General features: G+C 39.0%; 1 protein-coding gene across 2 annotated transcripts in view; it reads right to left on the minus strand.

The window, feature by feature from the left end:
* Positions 1-5,407: 5,407 nt before the first annotated feature.
* The window catches only part of WWTR1 (WW domain containing transcription regulator 1), a 133,706-nt gene continuing 121,671 nt past the window's right edge, over positions 5,408-17,442 (minus strand). Inside the window, exons 4-6 of one of the 2 annotated variants that reach the window (XM_038571189.1) lie at positions 15,043-15,176; positions 13,569-13,681; positions 5,408-8,854 (exon numbers count right to left, since the gene is read on the minus strand). In XM_038571189.1, the coding sequence (XP_038427117.1) occupies positions 8,670-8,854; positions 13,569-13,681; positions 15,043-15,176 (432 nt within the window). In that variant the 3' untranslated portion in view covers positions 5,408-8,669. The remainder of the gene's footprint in view (positions 8,855-13,568; positions 13,682-15,042; positions 15,177-17,442) is intronic. The other variant, XM_038571190.1, reaches the window with a different exon arrangement.

Genomic DNA, 17,442 nt, shown 5'->3' on the forward strand with positions numbered 1-17,442 from the left:
AGATTTGACAAGAGGTTGTTTCAGAAGAAAACGTTGACAATTTCCCAGCTCAATTCTTGTAATTATTTCTTTTTTAATGTCAGCCTCTTCTTTCTTATTCTTACAGAGAGAGATCCTAGCACAGGAAATCCTTTGATTTGCAGGATTGCAATGAATGAGGCTGGTTTCAGGATGTTTCCTATGCAATTACAGAGGGCTGCACCCTCCCAGGAGCCCCACAGTTTAATGCTCCATTGTCAATTCTTAGTACATTTGAGCAAGGGCCCCATATTTTCATTCTGCACTAGGTCCCACAAATTATGTAGCCAGTCCTGCCAATGAGTACGTGATGCATACTTTTCAAGTTTACCAGTTTGCTGGGACTTTCCCAATTTTAATACTGAAAGTCCAGAATCTAGGGTAACCCTTCTGTCCGAAGCAAACCAGGACACTTGTTCACCCTACTTCTGGTCCTCAAACTGTAAACATGAGACATGCATCACTTTGTTCAATTACAAATATGAGCTAATGACTTACAAGGAGAAGAGTCCTTTTAGGACATAGAAAACTTTATGGTAAACGCTGTGACCCCTGCAAATTATTATTTCTAAACATAATTTATACATCTGTGTGAACTACAGTTGCGTCTTTATCGATCATCTCACATTTTTAAATTACTACATGGGACGTATTTCAAAGGACAGCTTATAGGAAAGAATTGCAAAGTCTAAGGTCAATAGAAGAGTCTTGGTGAATCTATGAGCCAACTGGAATTAGGTGTAAAATGTGTGAGCAAATTTACTGGGAACAACGCTTAAAGCTGGGATCAATTTCTCAGAGCTTTTAGAGACAGTGAAAAAATAAAATAAAATGCATTGGCTAATTGTTTGGGTGAATCTTGAAATTTGGGGGCATTCCAGAGAAAGTTGTAAGCAGTTCTCCTTTGAGGACTTGAATATATCCGACCTTCTGAGGCATCCCTGGAATAAACGCATTCTGTTTTAGGGCCAGAATTCACAGACCCTTGTAGCTCTAGTGACCAGAAACTCATCCAAAAAGTCTTTAACATGACATAATGGGTCTGATCTTAATTTTATATTCATTTTAGAGCGAGCGTTACATGTATTGAACTATTCCAGGCAGCAAGGCAGATATCAGAAATTCTCTAGATGTTAACCTTGCACGTATTAACACCTTCATATGTGCACCGAATGGAAGATAAGTCCATTATATATCTGGGAGCTTTGATATCCACACAATATTAGTCGTAATTTAAAAAAACCAGTGTCCCAAGGAAAAAAAATCTGAAATTTGGTAGCTGTAATTGTTTTAATTGAAAATACAAGTATGTAAATTTCCAAGATTGCAATCCTAAAAGAAAAGAAAATGGGAACTCGGATACACTATGAATGTACAAGTCCCAGCTATGAGCGAGCGTGGCTGCAATGCCTGTCATCCCATTGATTAGTGATAGATTTGTTTACTCAGCTAGATCATCTAGAAAGTTCTCTCTCTTCTATTTTGCAGCCCCTTTTCCCTGTATGTCCCCTCTGAAACTACTCCCTTGCTTGGGGAATACAACGGGGATATGGTGGTCAGCAAAACAGACCCAGTGGCCAGCTTCAGGCTTTTATCAATTTACACTGCCACAGTGTGTGAAGTGTTCCCGTCTCCCCACACCCTAGCTAACACTTGGTGTCATCAGTCTTTTTAATTTTGCAGTTTGCTAGAAATGAAATGTTCTATCACTACTCTCGAATTTCCATTTTCCTGATTGGAATAAAGTTGGCAAGTTATTTGGCACTCAGTTCCCTGTCCTATACCTTTTCAATTCATATCCTCGGCCCATATTTCTATTAGACTGTTTGTTTTTCTCATTGACATGCAAGTTTGTTGTATATTCCAGATACTAGCTTAGATCTGGTTCTCAGAAGCACACCCTGATACAAGGACTCATGTACAAGTGATTTACTAAAGAAGTGATATTCAAGAAAGGAATTTTCAAGGAATTGGGTATTTACAGAGTAAACTGGTAAAAGAGTGGGGGAAACAGGAAAGAGGGAGGAAAGAAAACAAGAATGTGCTCTCGGGCCAAGTCCTGAACAAGGCAGTCTCTACCCACGGGGGACTTTGACAATCTAAGTTACATACCCACCTGTCGTTGGCTAAAGGTCATGCTGTAGAATGTAAATGCCTATGCAGCTAGCTCTCTGCATGTGACTGCAAAGTGACTGCAGTCCTTTTTAAAAGAGCCACAGATGTTCGCTGTTGGAAGCAAAAACACACCGGGGTGGGGGATGGGGTGTCTAACACAGTAAAAAGGAATCTAAGGTGATCTAGGTGGAGAACTGACATCACTTACTAGAGACAATAGCATTATGAGAAAATCAATCCATTTCACTATTAAGAAATCCAAACTGAAAATAAAAAGAAATACAACAGGACAGTAACAGGACATTTTCCACCCATATAGAATTAAGAGTGAGTCAATAGTTCTCTCTACAGAAATAAATAAATAAATAAATAAATAAATAAATAAATAAATAAATAAATTTGTAACAATGTGAGCTGATATGTGTATTCACTAACTTTATTGCAGTCATCATTTTCCAATACATACATACAAATACACTTTTCCTTTTTTTAAGATTTTATTTATTTATTCATGAGAGACACACAGAGAGAGGCAGAGACACAGGCAGAGGGAGAAGCAGGCTCCACGCAGGGACCCCAATGTGGGACTCAATCCCAGGTCTCCAGGATCACGCCCTGAGCCAAAGGCAGATGCTCAACTGCTGAGCCACCCAGGTGTCCCATAGATACATTTTTCGTTCAATTTTTGAACTTCATATATTCTACATATCTTCCCAAATATTTTATAGAATGTACAGTGAGGGAAAAAAAAATCCAGAACTCTTGTTAACTCTTACTCCAATCAAATTTGACTATATTTATTTTTGAAACTGCATGTTTATAGGAAAACTTCTCAATCTTCAAAACAAAACAAAACAAAAAAGAGGCAAAATTCAGCACCAGACTCGAAACAATGAGACAGGCCTTTGCATTTGTTGTTACTGGAAGTATAAATTTGTACAGTCCTTTCTTTCAAAAATATTTGACCGAATCTATCAAAATTTAAGATCACGTGATATAATGATTTTTTTCCCCTGTTCTCTTCATACAAGAATAGGCTAGTTAGTACAGCACTATATGTAAAGGCAAAAACTAAAAATAATCAACCGGCTAGCAATAGGGGACATCCATGCAAAATATTAGTTGTTAAAAAAATGATCCAGTATACGACTATATGTACTGGCATGGAAATATGCCCATGAGGTATTGGATAGGTCTGTGGCTTACTGTGTAATGTTACGCAAAAGATTTAACCTCTCAAATTCTTCATCTATAAAGTAAGGATAATATTATTGAATGTGTGCGGGTCAATATACAGATTAGATTAGATAATACATATCAGTGTTCTGCGTAGTGGTTGGCACATAGTAAATGCTCAGTAACTATTAGTAATATCATTCCCATTGTTAAGAGAAAAAAAATGAAAGACTGAAAATAGTATGCATAATTATTTTTCTTCTGTTAAAAAATCCAACTTACACTATAGGAAAAAAATCTTATACATTTTTTTAAAGTATGAGACTTGGGAGATAGAGAAGTTTCACTTTTTACTTTATACATGTTGGTATTTATAACATTTTCAATAATGAGTACGTTAACTTGGCAGTGATGATGAAATACGGTTTTTAAAAAGAACGCATGAGACTACATGAAAATGAAAAGCTTCTGCACGGCAAAGAAAATAACCAAAAAAAGTAAAAGACAAGTTACTGAATGGGAGAAGGTATTTGCAAATGATACAACTGATAAGTGGTTAGTATCCAAAACACATAAAGAACTTACACAACTCAATAGCAAAAAAACGAATAATCCAATTAAATGGGCAGAAGACATGAACAGACATTTCTCCAGAGAAGACATACAGATGGCCAGACACATGAAAGATGCTCACCATCTCTCGTCATCAGAGAAATGCAAATCAAAACCACAATAAAATACCACCTCACACCTGTCAGAATGGCTGAAATCAACAATGTAAAAAACAAGTGTTGATGAGGATGTGGAAAAAAGGAACCCTTGGGTAGTGTTGATGGGAATGCAGACTGGTATGTCCACTGTGGAAAACTCTATGGAGGTTCCTCAAAAAAATCAAAAATAGAACTATCCTGTGATGCAGTAATTCCACTACTGGGTATTTACCCAAAGAATGTAAAAACACTAATTTGGAAAGATATATGCACCTGTGTGTATATACAGCATTACTTACAATAGCCAAATTATGGAAGCAGCTCAAGTGTCCATCCATAGAGGAGTAGATAAAGAAATGGTGGTGTACACACACGCTAGAATATTAGTCATAAAAAAGAATGAAATCTTGCCATTTGCAACAACATGGATGGATCTAGAGGGTATAATGTTAAATGAAATAAGTCAGAGAAAGACAAATGCCATATGATTTCACTTATGTGTAGAAATTAAGAAACAAAACAAAGCAAAAAAGAGACCAAAAAACAGACCCTTAGCTCTAGAGAACAGATTGATGGTTATCAGAGGGGAGGTGGGTGGCGGGAATGGATGAAATAGGTGATGGGGATTAAGAGCACACTTATGATGATGAGCACGGAGTAATGCAGAGAATCATTACAATATCAGTACCTTGTACACCTGAAACTAATAAAACACTGTACATTAATTATCCTGGAATTAAAAAAAAAATTTTAATTTTTTAAAAAAGAATGCATGAGACTTAAGGCTCTGCAGTGTTAGTAAGCTGTTCCCACCAGGATCCCTTTTTTCTGTTGCTTAGCTTCTGCTAGGAAACACCCTTTCACTTGCTCTCACCTAATGTTTCTGTGGACTGGACAAAGGTATTACAACAGTGAGAATCAAACGACTCAAGGGACAGAGAAAATATACCATCACAAGCCCACACTCAGAATAAATGATAAGCTGTCCTTAGCTTTGACAACAAGAAGCCACACGGTATTTTTAACAACTGAGGAAGGACTGAGAATCCCATAGTTCTGACGTCTCAGTCCAATCTGTGAAAGTGTTAGAAGGACAGTGTGATTTAAAAAAAAAAATGTATTATATGTAAACTATATATATAAAATATATGAATTACATATGTACACACTTGAAAAAAAAATCTCGGTGGGTTCCTTCAAATAAAGGGGAAATCAGAATTCTGTGGATATTTAGAATATTGGAGACTAGACATTTGAGCCAAAACAATGTTGGCCTACAAAATTTTCTTTCTTTCATTGTCTGCCAGGAGGGTTACATAAGCCCTCCCTCAGTACCACCCAAAGCCTCCAGTAAAAGGAACACACACAAACCATGAAAAGACAAAGGCTCCAAGTGGAAATTCAATTGTATTTATTTTTCTTATACAGAATCAGAGAAGTAAAAACCAGTACCAAACTCCAGGTAAAATGGTTTGATAGGATTGATTTGGCTGCATGCCTTCTGGAGGCACAGCATTCTCAATTAAAAAATAAACACACATATGTCAGAGTACAAAACGTAGAAGTACATTTTCTTAAAAAGTTAAAGTACTAGCACATAAATGATGTAGTGTGTTAGGGAAACGGTCTCCATCAATCGCCCATTTTCCCCAATTAATCTACATTTCCTTTTTTTTTTTAACAGCTTATTTTTTTTCCATAAAAGTTGTCCTTTAGAAGTTACTTTCTAATCATGTCATAAGAACACCACTTAAAATTAGCAACACTTCTCTCACTGTCTTCCACAGAGAGCGCTTCTATCAGGCCTGGGACGCTACAGGCTTTGTGCGCTTCCCACCTGTTGTCCCATCAGTGAAAGAAACTGCCTTTCACATCCTAAATATTCCGGTGAAACATGAACAATTACTCGGGTTTAGGAGAATTGCAAATCGGTTTTGACGATGTATTCACTTCAAGAAAATTGTTTTATCAGGAAAACAATACCATGAAAGAAAGATCTCGGCAATGAGTTTTCCATTTCAAATTTTTAACATGCCTTTTCTGTGGCACAGCGAATGGATGAAATGTTGACATTTACTGATGGAGGACTAAGAAGACTAGATATCCTGGCAGTTCTTATTCTAATAAGAAATATAAATAGCACCTTATCATGGATTCTGTAGGGCTCTTAACACTTACAATGATAGGAAAAAAAAAAAAAAAAACCTTTAAAAAGTTGTTCTTACTTTTAGATTTCTAGCTTTAGTGTTCTTTAATGAAGGCCATTATTTTATTGGCCTTAAAAACAAAACAAAAAAAATTACATCTGGCTTTGTCTATTAGTAAACACGCAGTCATGGTTCATATTCAATTCTGGAAAAATATTTGTTATGTTCATTAATAAATGTTTCAACTAATTTCACTAAAAAAAAAATTCTTCTAGTATTTTCTAATGCCACAAGCTTACTAGGAAATTACTTCTAAAAATTGATAATACAAATCACCGATGTTTTAGCTACTTTAAAAAAAGAGGGGTATCCGTTTCTTTTACACTTAATAACCTGAAAAGGAGTCTATAAAAATATTTTTAAAAAATACAGTAACACTGCTCAGTTTTGTTAGGTCCCTTGTTTTTTGTTTTTCTTAGAAAGAATGTACAACTCTTTTTGCAATTATTGCTCATAAAAGAGAAAAAGAAATAGTGCTCCCTTCAATTTAGTAGCAACATAAACATCCACCCCCCTCTCTCTCAGAGCGCTCAGGGAGAGAAAAGGAGTCAGGAACAGAAATTATGGGTCCTTCAGGAAAAAAAAATCACTTCATTGTGTTGGAAGCAACAGCAGGCTTATGCTCTTGTCCACAGACATGCTCAGGGCAACACCAGCCCTGCCCCTCCCTTCTTCCATATAAAGTGCACCAAAGCCCTTTCTTCCACAACAGAGTCTTTTGGTATAAAAGTTGTAGGAACTTGTTGCTTTGTTCTTTTGGGCACCTCTCCTACCTCCTGCTTGTCTTGCTTGTGGGGGACTATCACTTGTCTGTTTCCATTTCACAACTAGTATCCTTCCACTGCATACCGTGACTTGACTACCTCATCTCTGACCTTTTCACTTGCCTTCTTTCCAACAAGATTAAAAATATTTTCTGCCTGTCTATGTTCTGGTAGATTGAAGAGGATCTTACTTAGGATTCCCCAATAGATCTAAGCCCCCTTGGGAATTGAAGGTTCCTCTCAGAGACCTGAACTATTCATGTCTTTCCAAAAAGATATTAAATTCATAGATTATAAATAATGTCAGTTCAAAATATTAAACAATCGAGGACTTCATTGGCAATGCAGACAGAGTTGCATGCCTGGGGGAACCTGATGCTCTCTCTCAGTCCTTAAAAGCTAATAAAAAAAAAATGTTTTTGGTTACATAAGAGGTATTGAGTACATATTTCATGCCTTTTTATACCAACTGTAGCAAACACGGTTAGGATAACATACTTAGGAATCAATTTTGCTGAATTCAGAAACACGTGTCTCCACCATACACCCTTCAGAGGGTTGTTTTTTTTTTTTACACGTCAGTCAGAGATCTGCTTCATCCTTCAAACAGTTTCATAGATAAGAGTATTTTAAACACTTGAAATCTGGAAAGCAAAACTGATAAGGCTTCAGCATTTAAAAAGCAACAGTTTACTGTGTGCGCTGTCAGGTTGGAAGCTATGTTGTCCTGATGTTTTCAGAACAGTTTTCAAAAGACAAAAATACAGTTGCCACTGATTGATCAAAAATATTTGGCTGCCCTTTGTCATCAGCTACAAAATTAGAGTGCTTTTTATAAAATAAACATCAAATTCTAAGCTGCAATTTTTTTAAAAAATCCAACTTGTAATTAAAAAACAAAAGTTTTGTTTAACAAATGCTCATAATTAGTACCAAACTGGTCTCTTTCATAAGATCTGTAAGTGTAGGAACTGTGACTCAGGTTCCTGCTCCTCTCCTGCTGGAAGGAAGAGTTGTCTAGACACTACGCAGTAAAGTAATGAGGAAGGCCAAACTACAATAGGACCATGTGTGCCTTTGCAGATACAGAGTAAAAGAACCATCAGAACCAGCATGGATTCAAAACTACATTGTATTCCATACAGCAGAGATTTACTATCCATACAATGATTTTTAAAGCTCACGTTAAATATTTTTTAAAGCATTTGGTACTACTGTCATTAATACAGTTTTTAAAACTGCAAATCAGGTCTAATTTCGTGTACATTTCCTGGACCGAGCTGCCTGTCACAAGTCACTGCCTGTGGTCGGCTTTTTATGGTTTATAATCAATGGATGCACAAATTTCAACTGACACCCCTAAAGCTTAGTTATGGGGCAGCAGAGAGAAAAACAGAGAAGCAATTCTGCATTCTCAGTTCTGCAGAAGCAATTCTTGCATAGCCCATCACAGGGATGCAGGCCTGCAGAAAATGAAAATAGAGCATTCATTTGCGTTTAACTTAAGTTACTGTCAATCAAATCCAGGCAATGATTAAACTGGCCGCATGGAAAGGAGGGAGCATTGAGTCATGGAGGCAGAAAGTGGTACACCTGCAGACTTACTCTGCTCCATTGCTTTTTCCAAGAGGCCCAGGAAATGTCAGGTCACGGCTGCATCCACGTTACAATGGTATTGATTACAGCCAGGTTAGAAAGGGCTCACTTTTGTTCAGAGCAGACTCTACATCATTGAAGAGGGGGATCAGATCTTCAGATTCCAAAGTTCCTAGGTCAACATTTGTTCCCGGGAGACAATCAAGAAAATCCGGGAAACGGGTCTGCTGAGGATTGATGTTCATGGGTGTCTGTCCTGCATTTTCTCCTATAACAGAACAAAGGAAGATCGTTTTAATTCCGTTTTTTTAAGCTCCTGAAGCATTAACACAACTCTCATCTTCATTTCCACAGTGCTTACATTTAAACAGAAGATTCTATCACTGCAGGTCTAAAATATTTCACCTCTGTGAAAAATTACAGCTACCACCTTCCTAGGATTGAGTTGGTGATCCTCACTCATAAGAGATGCAGAGATGCCGGGTCAATCTTTATTTGTCCCGGAAGACACTGCCCAGAAGGGATAAGCCTAAGATAGGAGAAAAGCACAGGAAGGCCCTGTGGATGGGACCTGTGGTCTATGCCCTCCCATGACAGCTGCATGAAGAGCGGTTTTGTGAAAGAGTAGAGGGCCCCCCACCCCGTAATAAATACCTTATCATCGAGTTATACTCTAAGGACTTAATTGTTAAGCTTATATTTATCCATGTCATTCCTCTTTATGTTCAAAGACAACACTTAGGAGTTTACTTTAACCATGTTATTAAAGAGCTGTCTTCATCGATGGCTCTAGGGATCGTTTTCAAAGTATTTTATAAAGCAAATTCTGCACATCACCCCCTCCCCCGCACGCGTGCGCACGCACACACACACACACCTGGCACCATACAACTATCTACTTTTCTCACAATGTGTACAAGTCACAACCCACGTGAGCATATGAAGGCTCTAAGAAGTCAAGTTGTAAAGAGATCTGTTTTACTTTTTGTTTAGGCCACTATTACCTAAACTCTTTTAATCATCCAACCCTATTCTGGTAGAATCGATATCCTAATGGAACTGGAGTCCACAGAACACAGTTGAGAAAATACTGTTCCAAGAAAATGAGATGTCTGGGCTATGACATGAAGAATGCATATTCTTTTTTTTTTTTTTAAGATTTTATTTATTTATTCATGAGAGACACACAGAGAGAGGCAGGGACACAGGCAGAAGGAGAAGCAGGCTCCCTGTGGGGAGCCCGATGCGGGACTCGATCCCCAGACCCCAGGATCACGCCCTGGGCCAAAGGAGATGCTCAACCACTGAGCCACCCAGGTGGCCCAAGACACATGTTCTTTATACATAATACTGTAGGAGAAAACATACTGACCTTTGTGCCAGTGGACTGGGCTTTTTAGCTGTGAGGCCTCAAACACACTTAACGTGTCTGACTCAGTGTACCCAACTGAAACTGAGATATGGGCACATTCTTCACACGATGGAGTAAAGAACCATATAATGTCTGCCACACATCCACAGTTCTGGGCATCGCTCATACCAACAAACTTATATAAATACAAAAATGCAATGAATGCTGATTATGCTGAGAGAAAGAAGAACCTGGGAACTCAATCATTGTTGAGCACCCAATATCAGAACAACTGGTTAATTCAAATAGCCCTGATCAATTTTCTGAAGGGATAAAATATACCTCAGAGGCTGAGGAGCATTGGTAACTAACACCAGCTTCCACCCTAGAATCATTTGTAATTTGTAATTAGCTTTTGTGTCCTATAAGTATCCTTGTGTCAGTAGCCTTCCTGAAACTGTGCATAAAAATGTCATTTTTCTGAGGAAAATCGGAGAAAATTCATTTTAACCACATGCATTGCATCTTTCCAAGAGATGAGGGAAACGTGATCAAACTTGCATTTTGGTGATAGCAACGCTCAATAGCTCTTCTGTAACTCGTACAATATCAACAACTCTTGGCAATATTTTAGAGGATTTTCATCACAAAAAGCAGTAATTTGAAAATTAAATGAAATTTGACATGAACTCAACATAGTGTTACTGATACTGGAAAACATCAAAATAGAACAGAAAATCCAAAATAACTTTTACTACCCACTAGAATGTAACAGATGGAAATGAGCCTTAAAAAAAAAAAAAAAAAAAATCTGCCCTGAAAAACTATGATCTAAAGCGCAGCGTGTCTTTTTTCCTCATCTCCAGTTAGAACCCTTCATCTCTATTGATTTCCTATATAAATCTTCTAATAAATCAAGAATACCTTTTTTTTTATATAGCCACACAAAATCTATTTTAAAGAATTTCTCTATCTTTTCTCCTCAGACATGGAAACCATGAGGAGACTAGTTATGAGATTTTTCGTTAAGGTTTACAATCTTAAAATATCTCTCTTTGGATCAACTTGGTAATCGCCTAGTGATCTTTTTGGTCTTTAACAGTTTTATTCATTTAAAAAGCAGGAGACGGGGATCCCTGGGTGGTGCAGCGGTTTAGCGCCTGCCTTCGGCCCAGGGCATGATCCTGGGGACCTGGGATAGAGTCCCAGTCAGGCTCCCTGCATGGAGCCTGCTTCTCCCTCTGCCTGTGTCTCTGTCTCTCTCTCTGTCTCTCTCTCTCTCTCTCCCTCTCTCTGTGTCTCTCATGAATAAATAAATTTTTAAAAATCTTAAAATTAAAATAATAAATAAAAATAAATAAAAAGCAGGTGAAACAAAAACCAGGCAGTTCTGAAAAGGGTACGGTTATTGCAGAATATTCTAGAAGAGTGGATGACCTCTTCTAGAGGTCTTTGCTCTTGCTATTCCACACCACATCCAGCTGTTGTTTCCATGTGTGATTTGCAAAGGGAGTGCTTAGCTGGCTTGTTTCCATTCAACCTGTGGTCAGTGAATCTAACAGACCTTTTCTAGCCACACCGGGAACCTGTGCCCACATCCCAGCTTTTCCTCATCCTATTACTGTATTTCATGTCTTTTCCTGAGAAGGTTCATGCCTACTTCCTAGAAAGACTTCACAGACATGACCCTAAACTCTACGGGCTGACACTCACTTAACCAGGTTAAACTTGGAAGTCTAGCATTTATCAAGTTCAATTTGTCCATGACTTCAGCCTCTCAGAAGGGGAGGAAGAGAATTTGGGGCCAGACTGTGTGATCTCATGACTCCCTACAACTCCATGAAGGAAGCATGTAACTCCCACTTATTGGTGAGAAATCCAAAGCCCTTGTAGGTTATGTCATTTTCTCAAAGTCACTATCAACAAGTGGAGACACAGATTCAATTTAGGTTGCCTATCTACAAAGCCTATGTTCTTTCCAGGACACCACTTCATTCCACATTTTGGTTTCAAAATATTCCCTACTTTGAGGCCATTTTTAAAAGCCATAGTCAGCCTGAGATTTAAATCTCCTGAGTCTCTTTTATTTAACTTTATATATATATATATACTTACTGGCTTCCCAGTGTTTAAAAGATGAAAGCAAACAATTATTAAATATAGGAAGGAGCCACTTCATAAGGCTGTTCCAAAGAGGACAAAATAAATCTCACACCAAAAAATAGAGAGATGAAGAAAGTGAGGAAGGGAGGCCAGAGGGAAGAAACCCAAAGTAATAAATCAAAGAATAACCAAACAAACACTTCAAACTATTCCCATGTGACTCCTCACAAGACAGTCTGTGCTATCCTCTAAACACATCGATGACAACCTGCAGAGAGACCCCAAAGCACCTACTCCAACCTCCCAAGGGGCCTGGTTGACTTTGACTCATGTCTGACCGGTGGTTAAGCTTCAGAGCACAAAGAGTACTCATCTAAGAACACAGTTAACAAACACAGGCACTGTGGACAACGGCATCGGGGAAGGGACTTCTTTTCATCACAGGACAATTAATTTCCTGTCATCAATGATGGCGTAAGAGAAACTCACATGAATCATTCCAAATAGTGGACCCCTCAGCCATCATTTATTTTTGGTTCTAGACTATCCTCTGGGAGTTTAAGATTTTACAATTAAATTTAGATTTGACTAATAAAGCCAAATTTGGCTTTTGCAATTGGAGGCCTCACTCCTTGAGAAGAGGAGGGTGGACAGGACCAGAAGCCAGCTGGGCCTGGCCTGAAGGAGGGGGGCAGGCTGGGGCTTAGGTCAAAGGTACCCTGACTCTTCTGTTTAATTGCTGAAGGAGGACATCGTTACCATGTTGGGACCTGGAGCTGACAATTCAGAATTTTTGAGGGGCTTAGCTTTCCAAATGCCTGCTGCCAATTGCTTCCCGAATACAGTGAATGACACGAAAAAAAAAATTGCACAATGGTAGATTATAAAGCAGTCCCACTTCTCAGGGGAAAGAGTGGCCCATACACTACAATTGAATGCTAGAACAGCATAATATCCCACTGTGGAAGCAGGAGGCTATATGGAGCAAGGAGGAGAGGAGGGGAGGGGAGGGGAGGGGAGGGGAGGGGAGGGGAGGGGAGAGGAGAGGAGAGGAGAGGAGAGGAGAGGAGAGGAGAGGAGAGGAGAGGAGAGGAGAGGAGAGGAGAGGAGAGGAGAGGAGAGGAGAGGAGAGGAGAGGAGGGTGCAAGGGGGGAGGAAGAGACAAAGAAAGGAGGGAGAGAAGGAAGGAAGAAAGGAATAAAAGACAGAAAGAGAGAAAGTGAGAGAGGGAGAGAAAAAGGGAGAGAAAGAGAGAAAGGAAAGAAAAGAGAGAGAAGGAGGGAGGGAAGGAAGGAGGGAGAAAAGAATTCAAAATTCTATGCTTGTATATAAAACTCTATTTGTATCAACTATGGAGAGAAGGGACTAGAATTTATTAATAGTGCCTAGGTTTTGGGTGGCTTTTCAGTGGTTATTTTGTGTCACTGCTGAGAATAGGTGTTTCTGGTTGGACTTAGAACTCAGACGACTGAAGGGACGATTTAAAAATGCAAACACACTGCCAGGTACTCGCAGGCTTTGCTCCCACCTGTGTCCATCTCGTCCACGTTGCTAAGGAAGTCCTCTGGAGTCGTCGGGACACTGTAGCACCCTAACCCCAGGCCACTGTCAGTGCTCTGCTCCCTTGAGTGATAGGGCCCCCTGCAGAGCAAAGGGTGGAGAAACTTCAATGCAAGCCCACACCAAGAAATTCCAAAATTAAAACACAGTCACGAAACCCCTAAGCTGGTGCACTCCTGTCATGCTGCTCAACTTTCCAGGCAATGGATGGAGGCCGACTTTGCACCTCTCCTTAACTGTAAAACCTGCACACCAATGTCAATGAAATTAAAAGACAAGGCAAATAACACTGGCCGTTGTAGTAAATTGACACTGACTTCCTTTTTTATCTCAAAATATTAATGTGAACACTGTTCTGCATATATGATACCATTTATGTTAATTTTTTAAAAAAGAAAACAATGTTGAATATTGCTTATGAATGCACATGCTAACGAAGCAAAGGTGGTATAAAAATGTGTGATGGACACACACCAATTTCTTTCTTTTTTTAAATTATTTTCAAAAATATTTTATTTGGTTATTTATTAATGAGAGACTCTGAGAGGCAGAAGGAGAAGCAGGCTCCCTGTGGGGGACTCAGTCTCAGGACCCCGGGATCACGCCCTGAGCCAAAGGCAGACGCTCAACCATTGAGCTACCCAGGTGCCCCCCACCCACCAATTTCTGAATAGTGGCTTCTACGAGGGAGGGAAAAAGAAAAAGAAACAGATTTCAGTGGTGGTGGGGATGGTTTCAATATCAACTATAATACATTAATAAAAAATAAGATCTATGGAAGAATGGCAAATCTGGGTGTTGGATACCTGGGTAAATCTTAGGATATTCTTTGTATTTTCCTGTATATTTGTAATACTTCTAAATCAACAATTTAAAAATTCCTTTTCTTCATTATTTCAGTTACTGTTTGTTTTTACTTCTCTTTCTGTTTTCACTAACTTTCATACTTGTATTTGTTTGCTACAAGCCTTTGCAAGGGCAGAAAAGGCACAGGAAATAGACAACTGCCCTTTAGTTGGGTTTCAAAAGCTACAATTAAGGTTTGACTACTTCTAACTCATGAACATATTTCTGGCAAATTATCCTTTCCTTCTGTTCATATGTTTCATATTTTAAAACAGCATCCCTTTGTTTTAATTAGAATTTTTATCGTAAAATACTTTTATTTTATTTTTTTATTTTTTTGTAAAATAATTTTAGACCCCCAAAGAAGAGGTAAAAAGAGTACAGAGTTCCCATACACCATTCACCCAGCTTCCCCAAGGACATCTTACATAATCATAGTACAATTGCCAACATCAGGAAATGGACAGCTTGCCTCTATCCCCACCCCAACCTCCAAGCTCCCTACCTTTCCCCGACATAAACAAAGACCCATTATGCTCTAGACCACATAATAAAGAAAGCAAAAATAAGTCAGTCGCTCCAAAACGTTAACTTACCCATTGAGGAAAGGATCAGAGCTATTATTAGTGATGGATCTCATGTCTGGGGTCATGGCTGGCGGGTTGACAGCAGCCTGAACGGTGGCCAGAGTCTCGGCTTCCATGGGGAGCTGTCTACAGAGGGCGGCTTCCTACAGAAATAGGACAGAGGGAGACGCGAGTTATTCACTCCTTGTCACAAGGATCGCAGCGAAATACATTTCACATGAAAACTTTTCACCAAATACAAAGCACTTAATGTCTGTTCCCAACCAGTCAAAATCATCAGGAAATCATTACTGTTCTTTCTCCAGAGAAAGTCTTACAGGCATAAGCCACTTTCTGACATTCACAAAGTTAATGAGAAGCTCAGCTAATATCTACCTCAGGACACTTAGGTAGCAACTGTCCCACCCATTCAATTGTTTAAATACCCAAATCAAAGAAAGGTGTCAAGACACTTTCTCAAAGACAAGGCTATTTTTTATTCCAGGTGCTCAGACCAAATCTAAGTCAATCAAAGCAGCTGAACTCCTTTGGCCTAGTACCTCCATTCTGGTCTTTGCCACCAATGGGCCCATAAAGCTGTGGAATTAGAGACTCAGGCTCTACATCAAATCATAGCTGGCAGGGCAGCCCAGGTGGCTCAGAGGTTTAGCCCCGCCTTCGGCCCAGGGCCTGATCCTGGATACCCGGGATCGAGTCCCACGTTGGGCTCCCTGCATGGAACCTGTTTCTCTCTCTCTCTCTCTCTCTCTCTCTGTGTCTCTCATGAATAAATAAATAAAATCTTAAAAAAAAAAATCGTAGCTGGCAGCCCTATGTCAATAGCCAGGAGAGCAAAACAACCAGTTAAAAGGTTTGTTAGTCAATCAGTTTTTCTACTTGACTGCTCATTTTATTGATGGGATTAAAATGGCTGAAGGGTGGGGAACCATGCAGAGCCAATCCAAATCCCACTGACAACAAAACTGATAGCATATGGATTTCATTAGCAGAAATTAGAACGCTAGGAATTATTTTGTTTTAGCTGGCATTACTTTGCCAAAGAGAGTCAATCCAAAAGGTTATGAATTTGACTGCAATACTTTCTCTAGGTAGAACCTCCAGGGAGTCTCTCCCATTTTGACAAACCGAAGCAGACATCAAATTCCCTTCAAATTTGCTGCCCTTTCCAGAGAAGGATACTTTTATATGTTTATATTTGCATCCAAAACCAAAGTTAGGCCCTTCCTATATTTATGCCTATCAGTTTCCCACTTTCCAGCCTGAAGTCATTGGTCTTACCATCCCTCAAACCCCAAAACCATGGCTACAATGGCAGACAGAACATTTAGGCCATTTAAATTACGGTATCTCTGTTAAATCTCTTCCAGCCCTAACATGCTGTGATTTCAGAGAATAACTGCTGTCTAGACAAGTCTAGTGAAGTCATCGGCAATAAAAACTTTCGGTTACTAGAGTTCATTGTACTGTTATGAGGAGTTAGGGTAGCATGACTCTTATAAAACGTGAGACACCTGATTGATAAGAAATTGCACTGCTAATTTTTATTGCAATAAACATCCTGTTAGGAAGGGCTTCTGGTTCATTTCTCTTCATCCAGGTTGCAAATAACCAGAATGCTTAACAAATTTTCTTCAGTTATCCATAAAAAGCGAACAACAACAACAACAACAACAAAGGATAGTTTTTTAAAGGTGATTTTAGTCTATAATTCCAATCTTTGAAGTACCTTCTGAATAAATCTAGAAAAATTAAATTACTTCCTGATTGATAGTTCTTTTTACATGGTAGGCCTTGTGCATTAGACACCTTATTCTCCAACCAAAGCTCACGTGAAGGCTTCATACAGAAGAATGACAAAGACTGAAGCTGGTGGGAGAAGCCCAGAGTCCACCAAGCACACTCATACACACAAACCACCATCTGAAAACATCTAGGCGATGATATAGTATCTAACTCTTTGTAAACTGTAAATGCAGAGATCCTCTGGGCAATAACTTTCATTACATTAAAAAAAATCAACTTTAAATAACATTTCATTTTATAACCATTCTGAATCAATGTGGAGTTTACCCTGAAACAGATGCTCTTTTTGTTTGGTTTATTTTTTTAAATTCAATTAATTAACATATAGTGTATTATTAGTTTCAGAGGTGGAGGGGCAATGATTCATCCGTAGCATACAACACCCAGGGCTCATTACATCATGTGCCCTCCTTAATGCCCATCACCCAGTTACCCAACACCCCCACCCCCTCCAGCAACCCTCAGGATGAAGGCTCTTATGCTTTGTTTCCCTCTCTGATTTCATCTTGTTTTACTTTTCCCTCCCTTGCCCTATGTTCCTCTAGAGAGATGCTCTTTTAAACATTCAAGTTGAAGAGATTGCTGCATTTTCTTATATCTGACAAA

This window comes from Canis lupus, chromosome 23 (genome assembly GCF_011100685.1).
Source record: "Canis lupus familiaris isolate Mischka breed German Shepherd chromosome 23, alternate assembly UU_Cfam_GSD_1.0, whole genome shotgun sequence".
Lineage (NCBI taxonomy): Eukaryota > Metazoa > Chordata > Mammalia > Carnivora > Canidae > Canis > Canis lupus.